Raw genomic sequence first — 15,809 nt, 5'->3', positions numbered from 1 at the left:
AACATTATCCCCTTTTTCCTGTACTCCCCTGCCCCCTTTTTCTTTGTATTTAGTTCCCAAGACAACCTTTTCTAAACGTATTGAAGGGAAAGAAAAAGATTTAACTAGAAACCAAACATTTTGATCTTGGATGAACTGGTGTTACTGACACAGTTTGATTTTATTATTCCTATTTTTCATGTTGTCTTCCCTATATTTCCTTATATCCACATATATTTCCCCTAAATAGTTAAGTTTATATCACTTTTATTAATTTCTCTCTCATTTCTTAAATCCACCTTTACTTGGTTTTTGCCAATAAAGGTTGCTTCCCTCTATAACTTCTCTCCCTGCTCCTAGTAGATAACCTTGTAGACCTCAGATGCCACAATGAACTCTTGATCTCATGTTGAAATGTAACAAATGTGGTGACAAAGTAAAAGGATGTATGCAGATCTTGACCCTGAACGCAACTTGAATTGTAAATAGTCTGAGTGTATCCTTTAAGTCAAAACATTTGAGTGTCAATGGAAAATATCATGAAATGTGAAAAGGTTAATGTGTCAACAACTCTGTGTAATATCCATATGAAACATTCTAGCCCAGGTCAGGAAAGGGTGTGTGTGTGAATGGAGAGTGAATGGTTTTAGTGCAGGAAGGCCTAATGGGGGTGCTTTGGTATGTGCTGAAGTTTGCCAAAGTAGCAGTTACAAAAGATGGAGATGGGCCAATAAAGAGGGGCATCAACAGGCGTTTTAATAACAAAGAACAGTTATTTACAACCTTGAGAGGTGTTTGGGAATCAGAAGGATGTGTCAATCTGTAAGTAACAACCATCAGTCTTGGAACTTGGGATCAACAAAGAACACATCGAACCCCTCTTTGATGCCATAGGCCCCATCGAAGGAAAAACATAGGGATGTACGAATCCCTTACCTGGTTCTGGTCGGGGCATCTGCTGGGGGCGGGGAGGCACTCCGTCCCTCCCCCCGAAATCCTCGATGGGGGGGGAGGCGATCCAGTCCTCCCCCCCGGAATCCTGCCTGGCCGGCTCTGCTCCGCAGCGAGATGTCCGCAGCCAGATGTCCGGCTGTGGACGGGCTGCTGCGGATGCAAATGGCGGCCGCCATAGCGGCCGCCATTTGCATCCTTCCAGGCTGCCATGATTGGCTACGTAAGTATTTACGTAGCCTATCACGGCATGTCCCCCCAAACAAACAAAAAAACGGCGTATGCAAATGGTGGCAGCTACGGCGGCCGCCATTTGCGTTCCTTATTTTTCGCCATTTTATCCTACGTAAATATTTATGTAAGCAATTATGGCGGAAAAAAAGGGAACCGCAAATAGCGTAGTGGGCGCTATTTGCGTTTCTTTTTTTTTTGCCGTAAAAGCCTATGTAAATATTTACGTAGGATAAAATAGTGGGGGGGGGGGAAGAATGCAAATAGCACCTACTATGCTATTTGTGGTTCCTTTTTTTCGCTGTAATTGCTTACATAAATATTTACGTAGGATAAAACGGCGAAAAATAGGGAACACAAATGGCGGCCGCTGTAGCCGCCGCCATTTGCGTACGTCGTTTTTTGTTTCTTTTCCCTTGGCTTGCCGTGATAGGCTACGTAAATACTTATGTAGCCTATCACGGCAAAGACCAGAATGGAAATGGCGGCCGCGGCAGTCGGTTGAAAGACCAGCCGCCGCTGCCAAAGCCGCTGCTGGAGCTGCCGCCATCCAGAACATACATCCCAGGTAAGCTTCGTCCCGGGGGGGATCCGCGGGGGGGCAGGGGGGGGCAGGGGGGGCAGGCCGTTCCGCCACGGATTTCAGGGGGCCGAATGCCATGCATTTGGCCCCACTGAAATCCGTGGCGGAATTCTCCGCCATCCCTAGAAAAACAGTATAAAACCCCTGAGCTTGCCAATGTTCAGGAGGGGCGTAGTTGCCTCTGGATTGTTGTATGTGCCCATACCAGCACTACCCTTGATCCACGGGACACGTATCAAGTGCTCTGGCCAAGTGCTTGATAGCGTGTGGTATGTGTTGGGTAGAATTCAGGGAATAGGATTTTACCATACAGGGGATAGATAAGGCGCAGTTATCTTTGCATTGTCATATTCACTGTTTTGGAGGTTTTCATACAAACAGCAGGTTCTGGCTTGAACCTGGCTGAAACTGTATGCCTGTTACACAGTCCGCAGGCTCAGGCATGAGCTTGGCTGTAGGGAAGCTGTGCAACGAACAAGGACTAACTGTATAATGCACCACGTTTGGGTAACGAAGTTGTGACCAAGGAACGTGTAGTTCCTTGAGGTCCTTGTAACTAAGTTTGTACCTAAGAGGTGTTTGCGCCATGTTTGGGTAACTAAGTTGTGACCAAGGAGCGTACAGTTCTTTGAGGTCCTTGTAACTAAGTTTGTAACTACAAGTGCACTGCCTCTTAACTCTCAGACAGTTCACAACTCTCTGGGGAGGCTCAGCTGTTGTTTGTTTCTTTATTTTAAATAAATCTCCTTTTTCTTTCACCTGAATTGGTGATGTGTGTCCTATCTCCACCTCAAAAGATCCCAAGCTCCTCAGTCTGATTAACTGAGGGGTCCTGGGTATAAATTAAAACTCAAATCTGACATTACCAGTAGAAGATCCAGATTAAGCCAAAGGGCTCCATGCTGTGAAATAATATTTTGGGGACAAAATGAATAAGTAAATGTATTTGTTTCATTAACTGCCAAGCAGTAAATTTATTTCTTTACAGAACATGGTTCGCAGGAAAACTGTTGAAAGCAATCTTAAAGGGAGCAAGAAATGCTCAGGCAACTGGCCCATGAATCTAATTCTGAAAAAAATGAAGATGACTGCAGCTAACTCATCGTTAAGGCCACATCTTCATGGTATGAAGCACATCATATGGCAAAACTATGCATTACCTGCATATGCATGCAACAAAAGCTGGACAGTTGTTTTTGCTGGGAACGGAATTTGGAGTAGTGAAACAACAGGGTAATTAACCCTTTCTTTGCCCTCCACTTGTCTCTTCAAAGCAGTGTTCCAAACAAGGGCAACATGTGCATTTGGAACCCCACAGGACAGAAATCCCCTTGGGACAGTGATTTCAAGGTGGGAAAGTAGTAGGCATCCTTTTCTCCATCAGCACTACTTCTCTATTCCAAATTTCTCTCCTGAAACTTCTTTTCCCAAGAAAATACTTTTGTTACGTGTATTTATTTATTTTTATTACATTTTTATACCACCCAATAGCTGAAGTTCTCTGGGTGGTTCACAACAATTAAAACCATAAAATACAAAAAGAAATTGCATGTAAGGTGTAGTTAGGCCCCATGTATAGCGTATTATATATTAAGGTTCCGTTTTAATGTTCAGAGTCAAGTGTTACCTGCATGAGCTGCTGCTTCAGTTTTTGCATTTCGGAGATGTTGAGCTCACTGAAGAGATCAGAGACTGGGTTTAGAGATTCTCCTTTCCTAACTGTGGGAGTCCGAAAGTCACCATTCAGTTTCATGTGGGGTCCATGAATGTGTCCGTTCATTTTGTCATCATTATTAGGTTCGTTCCCATCCTCTCCAAACTTTAATCCATCTACCGAGATATTAATATGGTTATTATACACACTATCATTTAGATTGATATACTGGGCGAGTTCCTTCCTCAGGTTGTTCTTTTGCTCCCTCTCATTCTTTAATGTCTCCAGGGCTTCCTCTAGCTGATGTTCAGCAATCTCCTTTAACCGGATGGCATCTTCTAGCTGGCTATTAAGCAATACAGTCTCTTCCTCAAATCGTTTTATCTCATGCTTCAGACCTTCATATTCAACCTGAATTAGATAAGATAAAGAACATTCATAATACTACAAGTTGGATTTATAAACAACCTGCCATTTGCTTCATCTGTTGAACTAAGGCACACACACAAAAAAGGAGAGATTATACATACACAGAATCATTGGGTGGGGAAAGAGCCCAGATATTACTCATGCATAAACTGACCACTAGAAAGATGCCTGGAACCATGGTTATTTTGCCATTGTTCTATTCCGTCTTCCCTAAAAAGCGTTATGTAGTGGAAATGAAATAGGTTTACACCTTTTCCGTACCAACAGAATAAATATTATCAGGCATATTTCATGAAGCTCATCTCTCAACAAGAATGCATTGATTTTAAAGTGTGCCATAATATGGGACATTTGAAAAGGTAGAATGGAAAATAAAAGTGGTTTCAGGTGCTTATGCATGTTGTTTAGTTCGAAGCTTAGGGTGCAGTCCTACAGGATGCACTCTCATGAGATGGAAGCCTCAGAACTCAGAGGCTTCCATGTATCCTATGCCCTGAAAATCTCCTGCCGACAGGGAGGGAGGAGCGCCAAAGGTGATTTTTGCCTCTCCATCCTCTATGTTTTGCTTTTTTTCCTCTAGAAAGGCCTCTGAATCAGTCTACAGAGGGTGTGCTGGCATTGGTGGGACTGAGGTTGGAGAGGCCATAAGATTCCTCACATCCTGCCCTCTTCCCTCTCCGCCCACCAGAATGCCCCCTTACAGACCTTTCTGGGGTTGCTTTTGCAACCTCAGAAAGCAGCTGGTACAGTTCTTTCTGCAGCGGCTGTGAGGGATCAGATATCAGAGTCCGAGGTCTATGGCCTCAGTGGGTGGAATCCAAGGAATACTATGATCTCTGAGATGCTCTCCCAGGAGCTCAGGATTGCTCTCTTAGAGACGTAATCTTTTTTTTTTTAAGAGGCAAATAAAAAAGACATTCACTATATAGAAACTCACAGGTAGAAGCATAAATTCAGGAGGCACTGAGGGATAAAATCTCAAAAAATGCATCAGATACACAGTCCTTCAATGAAGACACAACAACATTTCATTGAACAGTTGAGTGGGAAAAGGTTTAATGAAAACACCCATTAAAGGTGCTTCTAGACAAACTGTTCCGTATAGAACGAACAATCAAAAGGCAATGTGCAGCTATTTCATCATTCCCTCCTATGGAAAAACAATTTCATGTTTCGGGGGAAAAAAACCTGGAAGAAGCACTGGGAAAACATGGGAGGGTTACAAATGGAAGACAATGATGTCTGGAACCCCCATAAAATTCTGAGTTTGAGACAAGGAGCAAACCTAGAAGCAAATTTGCTTCATCTAGAAGCAAATTCATACAAGTATGAATTTTATTTTTCCAGACAACTTTTTGTATATGTTAAGATTATTTAGGCTGCAATCCCATACTCTTAATTTAGAATAAACCCCATTTAATGCAATAGGGCTTACTTCTGAGTAAACATGCAGAGGATTGTGCTGTAGGAGTGTTTTGTTTTTTAAAAAACAAACATAGCAACACCTGATTGTGCAAAGGGAGAAGTTTGAAAGATTGCACTGAAACATATAAATGTTCCAGGAGAATACACGTCCAAAGCCTCTAGTCAAATTTATCAATATTCATGTATCATGAGAGAGGGTTGGCTCTTTGCTAGCAGCAGAAGAAACACAAATGATTTCTTGTGTGATAGAATTAACATACATTTAAATACTATTCAAGTAATACAATTACCATGTAATGAATAATCTCAGAAATCAATAAGCTCTTTTCATATGGTGTAATTAGCAGTGAAATTCTATCTTGAAAATGAGAGCAATTTTCTGAGTTACAAGAAAACAAAGATGACACAAAATTGCCTCTTTTTAAAAAAAACATACCCACTTTTTAGAAAATCAAACACAGCCTCTGTTTACAATCTGCTGTTTGTGGTCATTATAGAGTAGAATGATGTGGGATATCAATTACTTCTAAATATAGTATGGGATCCAAAAAGCCATTTTAGGCAAATGTAATGGCTTGCAAGTCCCAATGCGGTTGTGACTATTGCTTTGAATAGCAAAATCCCTACCACCACTATGCAATATCACAAATTGCTTTTGAGATTCCCTTTGGTTTTTCGAATGTCTTCTGTCTGTCACACTACTAGGGCTGTGTCTGTTTCAGAAATAAAAGCCCAAATCCCCACTGAGCACACAGGATGGTTCTTCGGATCACGGCCAACATAATTTCTGACAATCAAGAAAGGCAATAATTCACCGGTGTGGAACCTCAGGCCTAGGGGCCAAATCCAGCCCACCTGGGGTCCCAGTTCCCCAGAAGGCACCAACCCTTCCCCCCACCACCACTGTTCATTTGGTGTCGCTCACTCACTGCTCCAGCTTCATGAAAAGGAATAGGAGCTACATTCTTAGAGAATTTTAAGGATCACACATATCTGTGGGCAGGAGTATCTATTACAGAATGGCACCCAAAATGGCCTCCCTGTGTAAAGTTCTCCACCTCCCTTATTCCTCTACACTGAGGCATAATGGCATAATTGCCGCCACATCATTGGCTGCCACTAGTGGTGGAAAGGGAAGTGCGTAGCATGATGACATTACAAGACGGGAGGTGCTTCTGCATATGTCAGGCACTAGGGTATGCATCTTGAACCCTGGTGTGTCTCAAAGTAGGGTCCCCATCAGTTAGGTTCCAGCACCTTACCTCGTTTATCACTAGTGCTCTATTTACACCGTAGGCCTGGCAGACTAAGCTCTGTGTTGCGACGGTGCCATCTAGACTGCAGAACCACCTGAGCACTCATTCAGCCGACTCCAGGGGTCAGGCCCTGTCAACCAGACCCTAGAAAGCCTTCGCCTCAGAGACAGTTCTCCACTCTGAGCACGTCCTCTCTGCTGTGAGGACACTGCCTAAGCAACCACTCATTTCCCCTGATGGCTGCCTTCAATATTCACTGCTGCCTGGTTTGGGCTATGCCCCTGCTGTGGTCCCCTTGGTCCTCTACTGCTGCCCTGGGACTCCGCCTCTGCTTGTGTCAGGGTTCCCCTTATGACCTGGACCCCCTGAGCGACTTCTTAAGGACCTCTTGCCTTAAGAGTCCCACTTTCCTTCCTTTACTTTTCCCTTTCCAATAACATGGAGTTTAAGCTGTAGGTGTGGGGTGACTGACACTCTAGACACAGGGTTTAACCACAACAGTTTACTGGTAAATTAAAGCAAGCAAATCAAGGTGTTTACACAATAGAGCTAATTCAAAAGCATTAAGAGAAAATAAAAGTTGCAAAACGCAAGTTCCTTTACCCTAGCTGTACTTAGACTTCTCCAGGCTGCTTTTTCCTGCTCCCTCTTCAGGCTCTGGTCTCCTCGACTCTGCTCTTACTGCTCTCTCACTTTCTTTTTATACCTTCTTCCCTCAAACCCAAAAGTACTGGTTCAAACCTGAAGAAATGAAACTTAACAGGGGAAATAAAACTGAAATTTAACTGGGGAAATGAAACTACTCCTCTCAGGGATACCCCCCCCCCAAATTCCACGCCTCTAGGCCTGACCTTTTTCCTTGCCTCTGTAGGCCTCAAACATTCACAGTTTGCTTTGGATCCTGCACCTGCTTTTGGCTCAATTGTCTTGACAGCCATCTCCCTGCCCAATTCCAGAACCTGGAACCTGACCCTTGCTGAGACTGGCAACACGTTACAAAGTAAAGAGGGAGAATTCAACACAGAACTGTCCTTTTTGACGGCATCCTTGTCTCATGTGTAATGTGTCATTCTGTCCTGTGTATCTGTTTGAAAGGTAGGGTTGAGCAGTAAGAGGACTAAACTGGAAAATCTAGTGCCAAATAACATGGTCCTTTAGTGCTGGAAAAACATGGGTTATGGGGTTAGCGATTACTAAATTTATGTCAAAACATTTAGCCAATTGCATTGTGATGCATACAAGTCATGATTAATCACATATCAAAATCTCTAGAATTGTCACATTAAAATGACTGTGTGGCCCTTAGCACTGCTGGTCAACTAATTCACTGGTCTTCAGTTGGTGGGTCAGGACCTGCTACTGTGACGCAACAGCAGCACTACCTCCATACAAATGTATGGTAAAAATTAAGAAGTGGGTCCGCAAATGCATTTTTGGGCTAAAGTGAGTCCCAGGTCTGAAAAGGTTGAAGACAAGTGTATATGGTAACCTTTGACAAATTCCTAATTTGCTATGTTTTAATGATTTCCATTTTTAACATACAGATGGATACTGATATAATGACAAAAATGATGGAGAACACATTATACTATGTGATACTTGGTTGTGCTCAGTGCTTCAATTCACCTTAAAATATCAGCAGCAACTTCCGCTGTTTCCGATACCTTTATTTTGTTTTGTTTTGAAATAATTAGTTCTTGTTTTAATAAAATCTTGACCTTTACTGCACTGTTACTAATTCAAGTTAAAATTATATGTAAAATGTATATCTGTACAATTTATATTATAAAATTATAAGTGTCACCACTGCTTTAGGAAATCTGTATGCAGTATATATACTTGGTGCCTTCTTGGAAGAGCTTTCCCAATTCAACACTCTGCAAGCCAGCCATCCCACCCCCAATGTTTAAAAAAATTTGCTTAGGGAGCAATCTTATGGAGCCTAAAGACACCGCTCCAAACACAGAGCCAGGGGTCCAAGCTCCCCTCCCCTTTGCAGCTGCCTCTCCAAAGTAACAAAGTTGACCTTAGAGGGAAGGGAAAGGGGCTATGCTAGTGGGTGGGGAGGGGACTGGGGAAGCGGGGATGCAAGCTATCCCCAGCCTCCTTCCCTCCCCCTCCCTGATGCCTTAGCTAAATGGTCAAAAACGCCCATCTAGTTAAAATGCAGAGTGGAGGGAGCACAGAGGTGAAGAACACCTCCAGTGCTCTACCCTCTCTGCACTAGATGGCCATAAGCCTCTGAACTGTGCCCTTAATAGATCAGACAAGGAGTTGTATGCAATGTTAGTTCTACTTAGAGTAGACCCACTGAAATGAATGACTTAAGTCCCATTCATTTCCATGGGTCTACTCTAAGTAGGACTAACATTGGATGCAACCTAAGACCTGTTGCCCACAGTGACACCCTAAATTCCCCACCTGATGCAGCTTTGCCTTGTGATAAGGATGCCTTTGGACTTAAGGTCACTCTGGCCCAGTGTTCTGTCTCCATCAGCGGCCAGCCTGAAAAGTTCACAGATAGTAGCCTCTCTAGCCCTATTAAATGAGATTCTTTCTTTCTTTCTTTCTTTCTTTCTTTCTTTTTAAATTGGAGATATTAGGAATTAAATCTGGGACCTTCTGCATACAAGGCATGTTATCTATATGGACTACTGCTTAAACTGGTAATGAGATGTATACTCTATGAGAAAATGAAAAATTATTCAGCATTTGGTATTGTTACTGTTTCAAACTTTTTCTGAAAATCAATTCTGTGCTCACCTGGTTCTGTTTCAGTGTGGAAACCAACTTTTGCAAAGTAATGTTTTCTTCTTCAAGTTCTGTATAGTCCTGAAGAAGCCTTGCCTCTCTAAACTTGTATTCCCTTATTTCATCTTTCATCCGAATTCTCTGCAGCTCCGCCATGTCATTGCTCTGGAAAGGAAAGGAGAAATTTAAAAAAATTACTGTTTTATTTCGAGCAAAAAAGAAATGGTGCTGATGGAGAGAGAAAAATAAGTAATCAAATTCAGTTGAGAATATGTATCAAACCCGCTTCGGCTTCATTTAGATTGTAAGTCATTCCTACTATTTATTATACCAACGCATCTCCAGAAATAAGTAAATGTGGGCAGAAACATAAGGAATTCAGCATGAAAATTAATTTCACCCTTAAACTGAAATAATCACCGCCTCTCCTTCCCTGCAGAGTTTTATTCTCTCATTACATTTATTTACTGTATCAAATACAGTTACTTCTTTCAGCAATGCCACTTCTCTAATGGCATAAAGCAGATCAATGACTAATGGAGTCTGTCCTGTGAAGATAACTACTAACAACCTTGAGAAAGGAAAACAAGTTCCATCTTCACATTCTCAGAATAAGTGCAAGAATTTCTGTCTCTGCGTAAATGTAAAAGCCTCATATAAAATATCTAGCTAAAGAAGAAAATTGTTTGTGATGTAATGAAATATATGTGAAAGTTGGAATGAGTGTCTAGGAATAATATGGGCTTTTATTTCAAGATAAAAGCGGCATCTTGCTCCCTACTCTACAGCTCAAATAGCCAGCCATGTCAACTATGATGATGTCCAGAAAGGAATACAAGCAGAGTCCAAAAGTGGCAAGGAGATAAACCATCCTCCAATGACCAAGTATTACTCTTACTTATTTATACAGCATCATCAGTGGACATGGAACTGTATAGAGCTGGGGTCTCCAGGAAGGTGCCCATGGACAACTGTCTTGGTGCCCACCAGGCTCCCGGTTCCTCCTGATTTGAATTTTATTTCCTAAGATTTTAAATAAATTTAACTTGGAGGTCAGCATGTGTAAGGGCCATAGCCCTCCCTCTACACAATCAACAAAACATAGACTCAAACTTCAAGCTGATGCTGCTTTATTATGCTAATGGCATGCTTTTCCAGACCCAGTGAAGCTCATAGACTGCCCCAGGACCTAAATAGCTACTCCTGAGCTCTCCATTAGGGAAGACTTCAGCAAGGTAGATAAGTTGCCACCAAATTGACAATAGGCACCTACAGAAAGGCTGCTTAAGCCCTTCTTTAGGATGGCTCCCTTCTGCGTTGGCTCTGGTGGGTGGCTATTCTGGCAGAACGTCTTAAAACACTCCTTAACTTTGCCCTCTTAGACTGACGACACGCCCTCGCATCGACCAAGTCATGTCTGCTCCTCGGAGGAGACTTGGTTTCCTACAGGGGCGGGGGGAGGCGGTGTCTCGGCCTTGGCCAACTGGGAAGATTCTTCCCTGACTCTTGGAGAATGTCTTCCCCCGCTCTCTGATCTAACTGTTCTAGTTCCAGCTCTTAATCAGAATCATCAAAAACTTCAGGGGGCCTGGCCCAATCCTGACAGCATGATGCAAAGCAGAGTGCTGCTCTCCAGCTCATCTTTGAGTTCAAAAGAGCTGTTTTGTGTTTCGGAAGTCAGGTCCCTTTCTGCCGTGTACTTAGGTTCTTGGGCAAGGTACCTTTCTTTTGGACTTACCAGTTGCTTTCTAGGAAATGAGTGTTTTGTGACTGGCCATGGAAACCATTTTATAAGTGGGCAAGCCCGTTGTGGCAGCCATTTTATTTTATTTATTTTATTCTTTATTTATTCAATTTATAATAAACATATATATAAATATATAAATAAACATATAACATATAAATAAACATACCTATATACACATACTCTAGGAGGCATACAAAGTTAAAAACAATTTAACAAAAAAACTGAACAATAAAAACAACACAGCATAAAAACAGTATATGAGTCAACAAAGAGGAACGAGAGTTCTAGAAAGAGAAGGCCTGCTGGAAAAATAGAGTCTTTAATTCCTGCTTTAAAACTTTCAAAGAGGTCAGCAGGCGCATTTCAACAGGGAGGTCATTCCACAGCTGAGGGGCAGCAAATGAGAAGGTCCTCTTGTGTGTGGCTGCCAGTCTCACATTAGGCAACCGCAGCAGAGAGCCCTCAGAAGACCTTAGGTGGCGGACCAGGACGTAGGGGAGAAGGTGCTCCCTAAGGGTTCATTCATTTTGTGGGTTCATTCATTTTGTTATTGAACCCACAACACTCTCAAAATTCTAGAAGTGCCCACTGACCCAAAGAGGTTAGGGATCCAGGGACCCCATTTTAGTTAGATTGCATTGCCTTGCCTATTATACTAATATTATTTAGCCTATATATATATATATATATATATATATATATAAAACCACTCTTTGATTTCTATACTTTTTAATATATATTCCATTTATATATTCTTTTATATTATGATTTCATAGAATCATGAGGTTGGAAGGGGCCTACAAGACCATTCCTGCTCAATGCAGGAAGCCTGATTCCCAGGCAGTCTCCCATTTAAGTGCTAACCAAGGCTGACCCTGCTTAGTTTCCAAGATCAAGAGCATCCAGCCCTTTGTTCTTCTAAGCTTATATGATTTCACTATTTGTCTGTGTAGTAAGGGAGAGGGTCCCCTGACACAGTGTGATTTTATGTCTCCTATTTTTTCATGTTGTCTTCCCTATATTTCCTTATATCCACATATATTTCCCCTAAATAGTTAAGTTTACATCGCTTTTATTAATTTATCTCTCATTTCTTAAATCCACCTTTACTTGTTTTTTGTCAATAAAAGTTGCTTCCCTCTATAACTTCTCTCCCTGCTCCTGGTAGATAACCTTGTAGACCTCAGACACCACAATGAACTCTTGAGCTCATGTTGAAATGTAACAAATGCAGTGAGAAACTATAAGGATGTATGCAAAGCTTGACCCTGAATGCAACTTGAATAGTAAACAGCCAGAGTGTATCCTTTTAGTCAAAACATTTGAGTGTCAATGGACAACATCATGAAATGTGAAAGGGTTAATGTGTCAACAATTCTGTGTTATAGCCATATAAAACATTCTAGCTCAGGTCAGGCAAGGGCCGGGGGGAGTGTGAATGGAGAGTGAATGATTTTATTGCAGGAAGGCCAAATGGGGGTGCCTTGGTATGTGCTGAAGATTGCCAAAGTACCAGTTACAAAAGATGTAGATGGGCCAATAAAGAGGGGCATCAACAGATGTTTTAATAACAAAAGATGGTACTTTATGACCACTAAAACAACCTTGAGAGATGTTGGGGAGTTGGGAGGATGTTGTTTGTCAGAACAACTGTCAATACTGGAATTTGGAACATGATGTATTATCAACCAAAAACACTTCAAACCCTTCTTTGATGCCCTAGGCCCCAACAAAGGAAAAAGAATATAAAACCCTGAAGTTTGCCAGCATTCAGGAGGGGCGTGGTTGCATCTCAGTCATTTCTATGTGCCCATACCAACACTACCCTTCATCCACGGGACACGTGTCAAGTGCTTGATCACATGTGGTGAGTATGTGTTAGAATTCAGGGAATAGAATTCAGGGAATAGGATTTTACCATCCCAGGCATAGATAAGGGGCAGTTATCTTTATAATGTCATATTTGCTGTTTTCGGAGATTTGCACAGACAGCAGGTTCTGGTTTGAACCTGGCTAAAGGAAGTTGTGTAACAGAGAGATAAACTGTATATTTAGTCATTTAATGCACCACATTTGGGTTACTCAGTTTGTAACCAGGGACTGTGCAACTCCTTGAGATTCTTGTGGAATAAGTTTGTAACTGGGGAGCGTGCAACTCCTTGAATATATTGTGATTTCTTTGTTCAGTTTGGGATTTGTGTTTGTTCATTTGGTGTCTGTCCTTCAATAAATCCTTAACTTCCTTCTAAATGTTGTGTGTGTACGAATATCTTAACTCCACCTCCATAAGGTTCCGTGTGATTCTCACAGTTTTTTGTCCCTGATCAACTGGGAAAATCACAAAATTAAAGGAGTGCGTGTCACTATCTTCATACTTCCCGACCCCACACTTCCTCGTTCCTTTCCCAACGGTTTTCCCTTCTAGATCCTGAGTATCCCCACTTAGTTCCATTACTCATGGGAATCAGGGGCTAAGGAGAGTATTCATGGAAAGGTGTGCTTTAAGGAAGAAGACATAGTCCCGCACCCTTCTGTCTAGAGGATGCATATGCATATCGCCACTGCCCCTGTCTGCACCTTAAGATGTGAGCAGCTCGTCAATAATGAAACATTATGATGAAATGTGTTGCTTTCAAGCAGGACCTGGGATTCTGCTGCTGCTTATGTCAAATGTAGCACAATCAAATCTTAACTTGCAGTAATGGTAAAGAATGCCTCATTGTCCTGTCACAGATTACTGAATTTTGAACACCAGTGAAGACTGAGGCAGTAGACTGAAATTAAATCACTCCACTTACAAACTATACCATAAAGTATGTCAAAAGCAAAATAAGTCATTGCAGAATAGCAATGAGTACACTACAGCCACAAGAATTATCATGTGCAATATAGGAAATAGCAGAAAGATATAAGCAATAAATATGTACCACACCAAAAAAAAAATCTAATTGCTTCACTAAATAGTGATATCATATTGGAAATTAGTGAAATAAGGATACTGTTGTAATTTAGAGGCCACAATCATTGTTGAGGGAGCTCATGTAATGTAGTAAGTTAGAGACTGAGAAGTTAATCCCAGCTTCAGATCTTGGTATAAACTAACTAGGTAGCCTTTGGCAAGCCATTATCTTTCAGCCTCATATTCCAATATGCAATGCTGACCTACCTTTCAGGGTTATTATAAGGATAACTAAAATAATGTATGTGAAGTGGTGTACTGCTTTGCAGTCTCTAAAGATGCTGTTATTAATTATATTGTATTTTCCCTTCACTCTGGGTGCTTCTAGATGGAGGGCTCCTAATGCTAATAATCAAAAGGCTATCCCATCTTTTCATCCTCATCAGATTTTTTTCTGGTAAGAAAAGAGACAGAAGAAGCAGTGGGAAAACATGGGAGAGCTACAAATGGAAAGCAACAATGTCTGAACTCTCCATAAAATTCTGTGAATGAGGGAGTGTGATTGCACAATAAAAACCTTTTCTGGAAGCATCCAATCAGAGAGAAGTCGGGGGGGGGGGGAAGCAAGAGAAGGCACAGGTGAGCTCCAGTCCCCAGACAGTACCAAGCAAGGACTGCTTGGAAGTAGCACACCCTCTTATTAGTGGAGACGCTGGTGTGGCATCCGTCTGGCCTGAACTGGATTTGACTGCCTTCAGTCTGGCATTCCTAAACTGATCTCTCTCCTCTATCTTTTCCCTCGTCTTCCTTCACTTGTACATCTAGTCTCTTGGACTGCAAACCTGAAGACTTACAGAAATGTATGCAATTATTATTATGAACAAGAAGAATGATACCAAATAAGGAAGATATATCATTTTGCATGTATCGGAGGGAGCAATCCTATGACCGATAGTCAGTGGCTAGACGGCCATAGGATATGTGGGTTTCCGGGAACCGACCCCAGAGAACCGACTTCCCCCCGCTTCCGAGCTGCCTTGCAGGCAGCATGGAATGGTCTCACACTCTGCGTTTGGAAGAGGAGCACAGAGCGACCAAAACGGGGCATTTTGGGGGGTGCTCCAGGGTGGGGAAGATGGAAATGCCAGTATAACACAGCCTATGTGTCGTCCAGCAGCCTCCTCTCGTGCTCTGCCTTCCTGCCTTCCTGCAGAACAATCCCCTCCATGCTTCTCCTGCCCTGCATTGGATAGGGGGTTGCCTCTGAGTTCGGAGGCGGCCGCCTATCCCCATAGAATTGCACCCCAAATGTATTTTTAATCTCCTATAATCTGTCTCGTGCTTTCAAGATGGAGCAGGCAATGAATAAAATGTCCCTTATTCTTTCTAAAATAGTAAGTGTAATAACTTGTCTGCATCTCTGTTCTTTTTTCAGTTCTAAGCCATGTAATATAAATTAGCTTTAACTGCTCCCAGGGCTTTGTTTCACTTTAAATACTAATATGACACAGAAAGAACAACATTTTGTACAAAATGATTTCTGGAAATGATATATAAATCTTGCCACAGAAAACAGTCAGTGCTTGCTGGATATATTCTGACTACAGAGAATACCTGTATTGTGTTGGAAGAGATTCAACAGCCAGCACTACGTCAGTCTAGATATCCTAGCTTAAAAAAAAAAAGCAACTAGCTTGCATTCATAAGATGCTTCCTGCTTCTCCAGGGCTCAGATAAAAGCATTTGATGGATTCAGTTTCATTTTAATCCATACACCAACTGACATCAAGGAATAATGTGAAACTATATGCCATTTTCATTTCTGCAACACACAGAAATATGTTTTATCTTTTTTACAGAGCATTCTGAATTTCCATATCCCTTTCCAAAAGCAACATTGTTTT

At 41.9% G+C, this 15,809-nt stretch overlaps 1 protein-coding gene across 7 annotated transcripts in view; it reads right to left on the bottom strand.

Moving 5' to 3' along the window:
* The window catches only part of BICD1 (BICD cargo adaptor 1), a 214,922-nt gene that overhangs the window by 68,977 nt on the left and 130,136 nt on the right, over positions 1-15,809 (bottom strand). For all 7 annotated transcript variants that reach the window (XM_084809441.1, XM_084809446.1, XM_084809447.1 and 4 more), the window contains exons 4-5: positions 9,272-9,424; positions 3,372-3,809 (exon numbers count right to left, since the gene is read on the bottom strand). In XM_084809441.1, coding sequence (XP_084665567.1) covers positions 3,372-3,809; positions 9,272-9,424 — 591 coding nt within the window. The remainder of the gene's footprint in view (positions 1-3,371; positions 3,810-9,271; positions 9,425-15,809) is intronic.

Source organism: Heloderma suspectum, chromosome 7 (genome assembly GCF_057233095.1).
Source record: "Heloderma suspectum isolate Gila_16-S chromosome 7, 16-S_ref, whole genome shotgun sequence".
NCBI lineage: Eukaryota > Metazoa > Chordata > Lepidosauria > Squamata > Helodermatidae > Heloderma > Heloderma suspectum.
The sequence above is the reverse complement of the archived record's forward strand: the minus strand, read 5'-3'. Positions and strand labels throughout refer to the sequence as shown.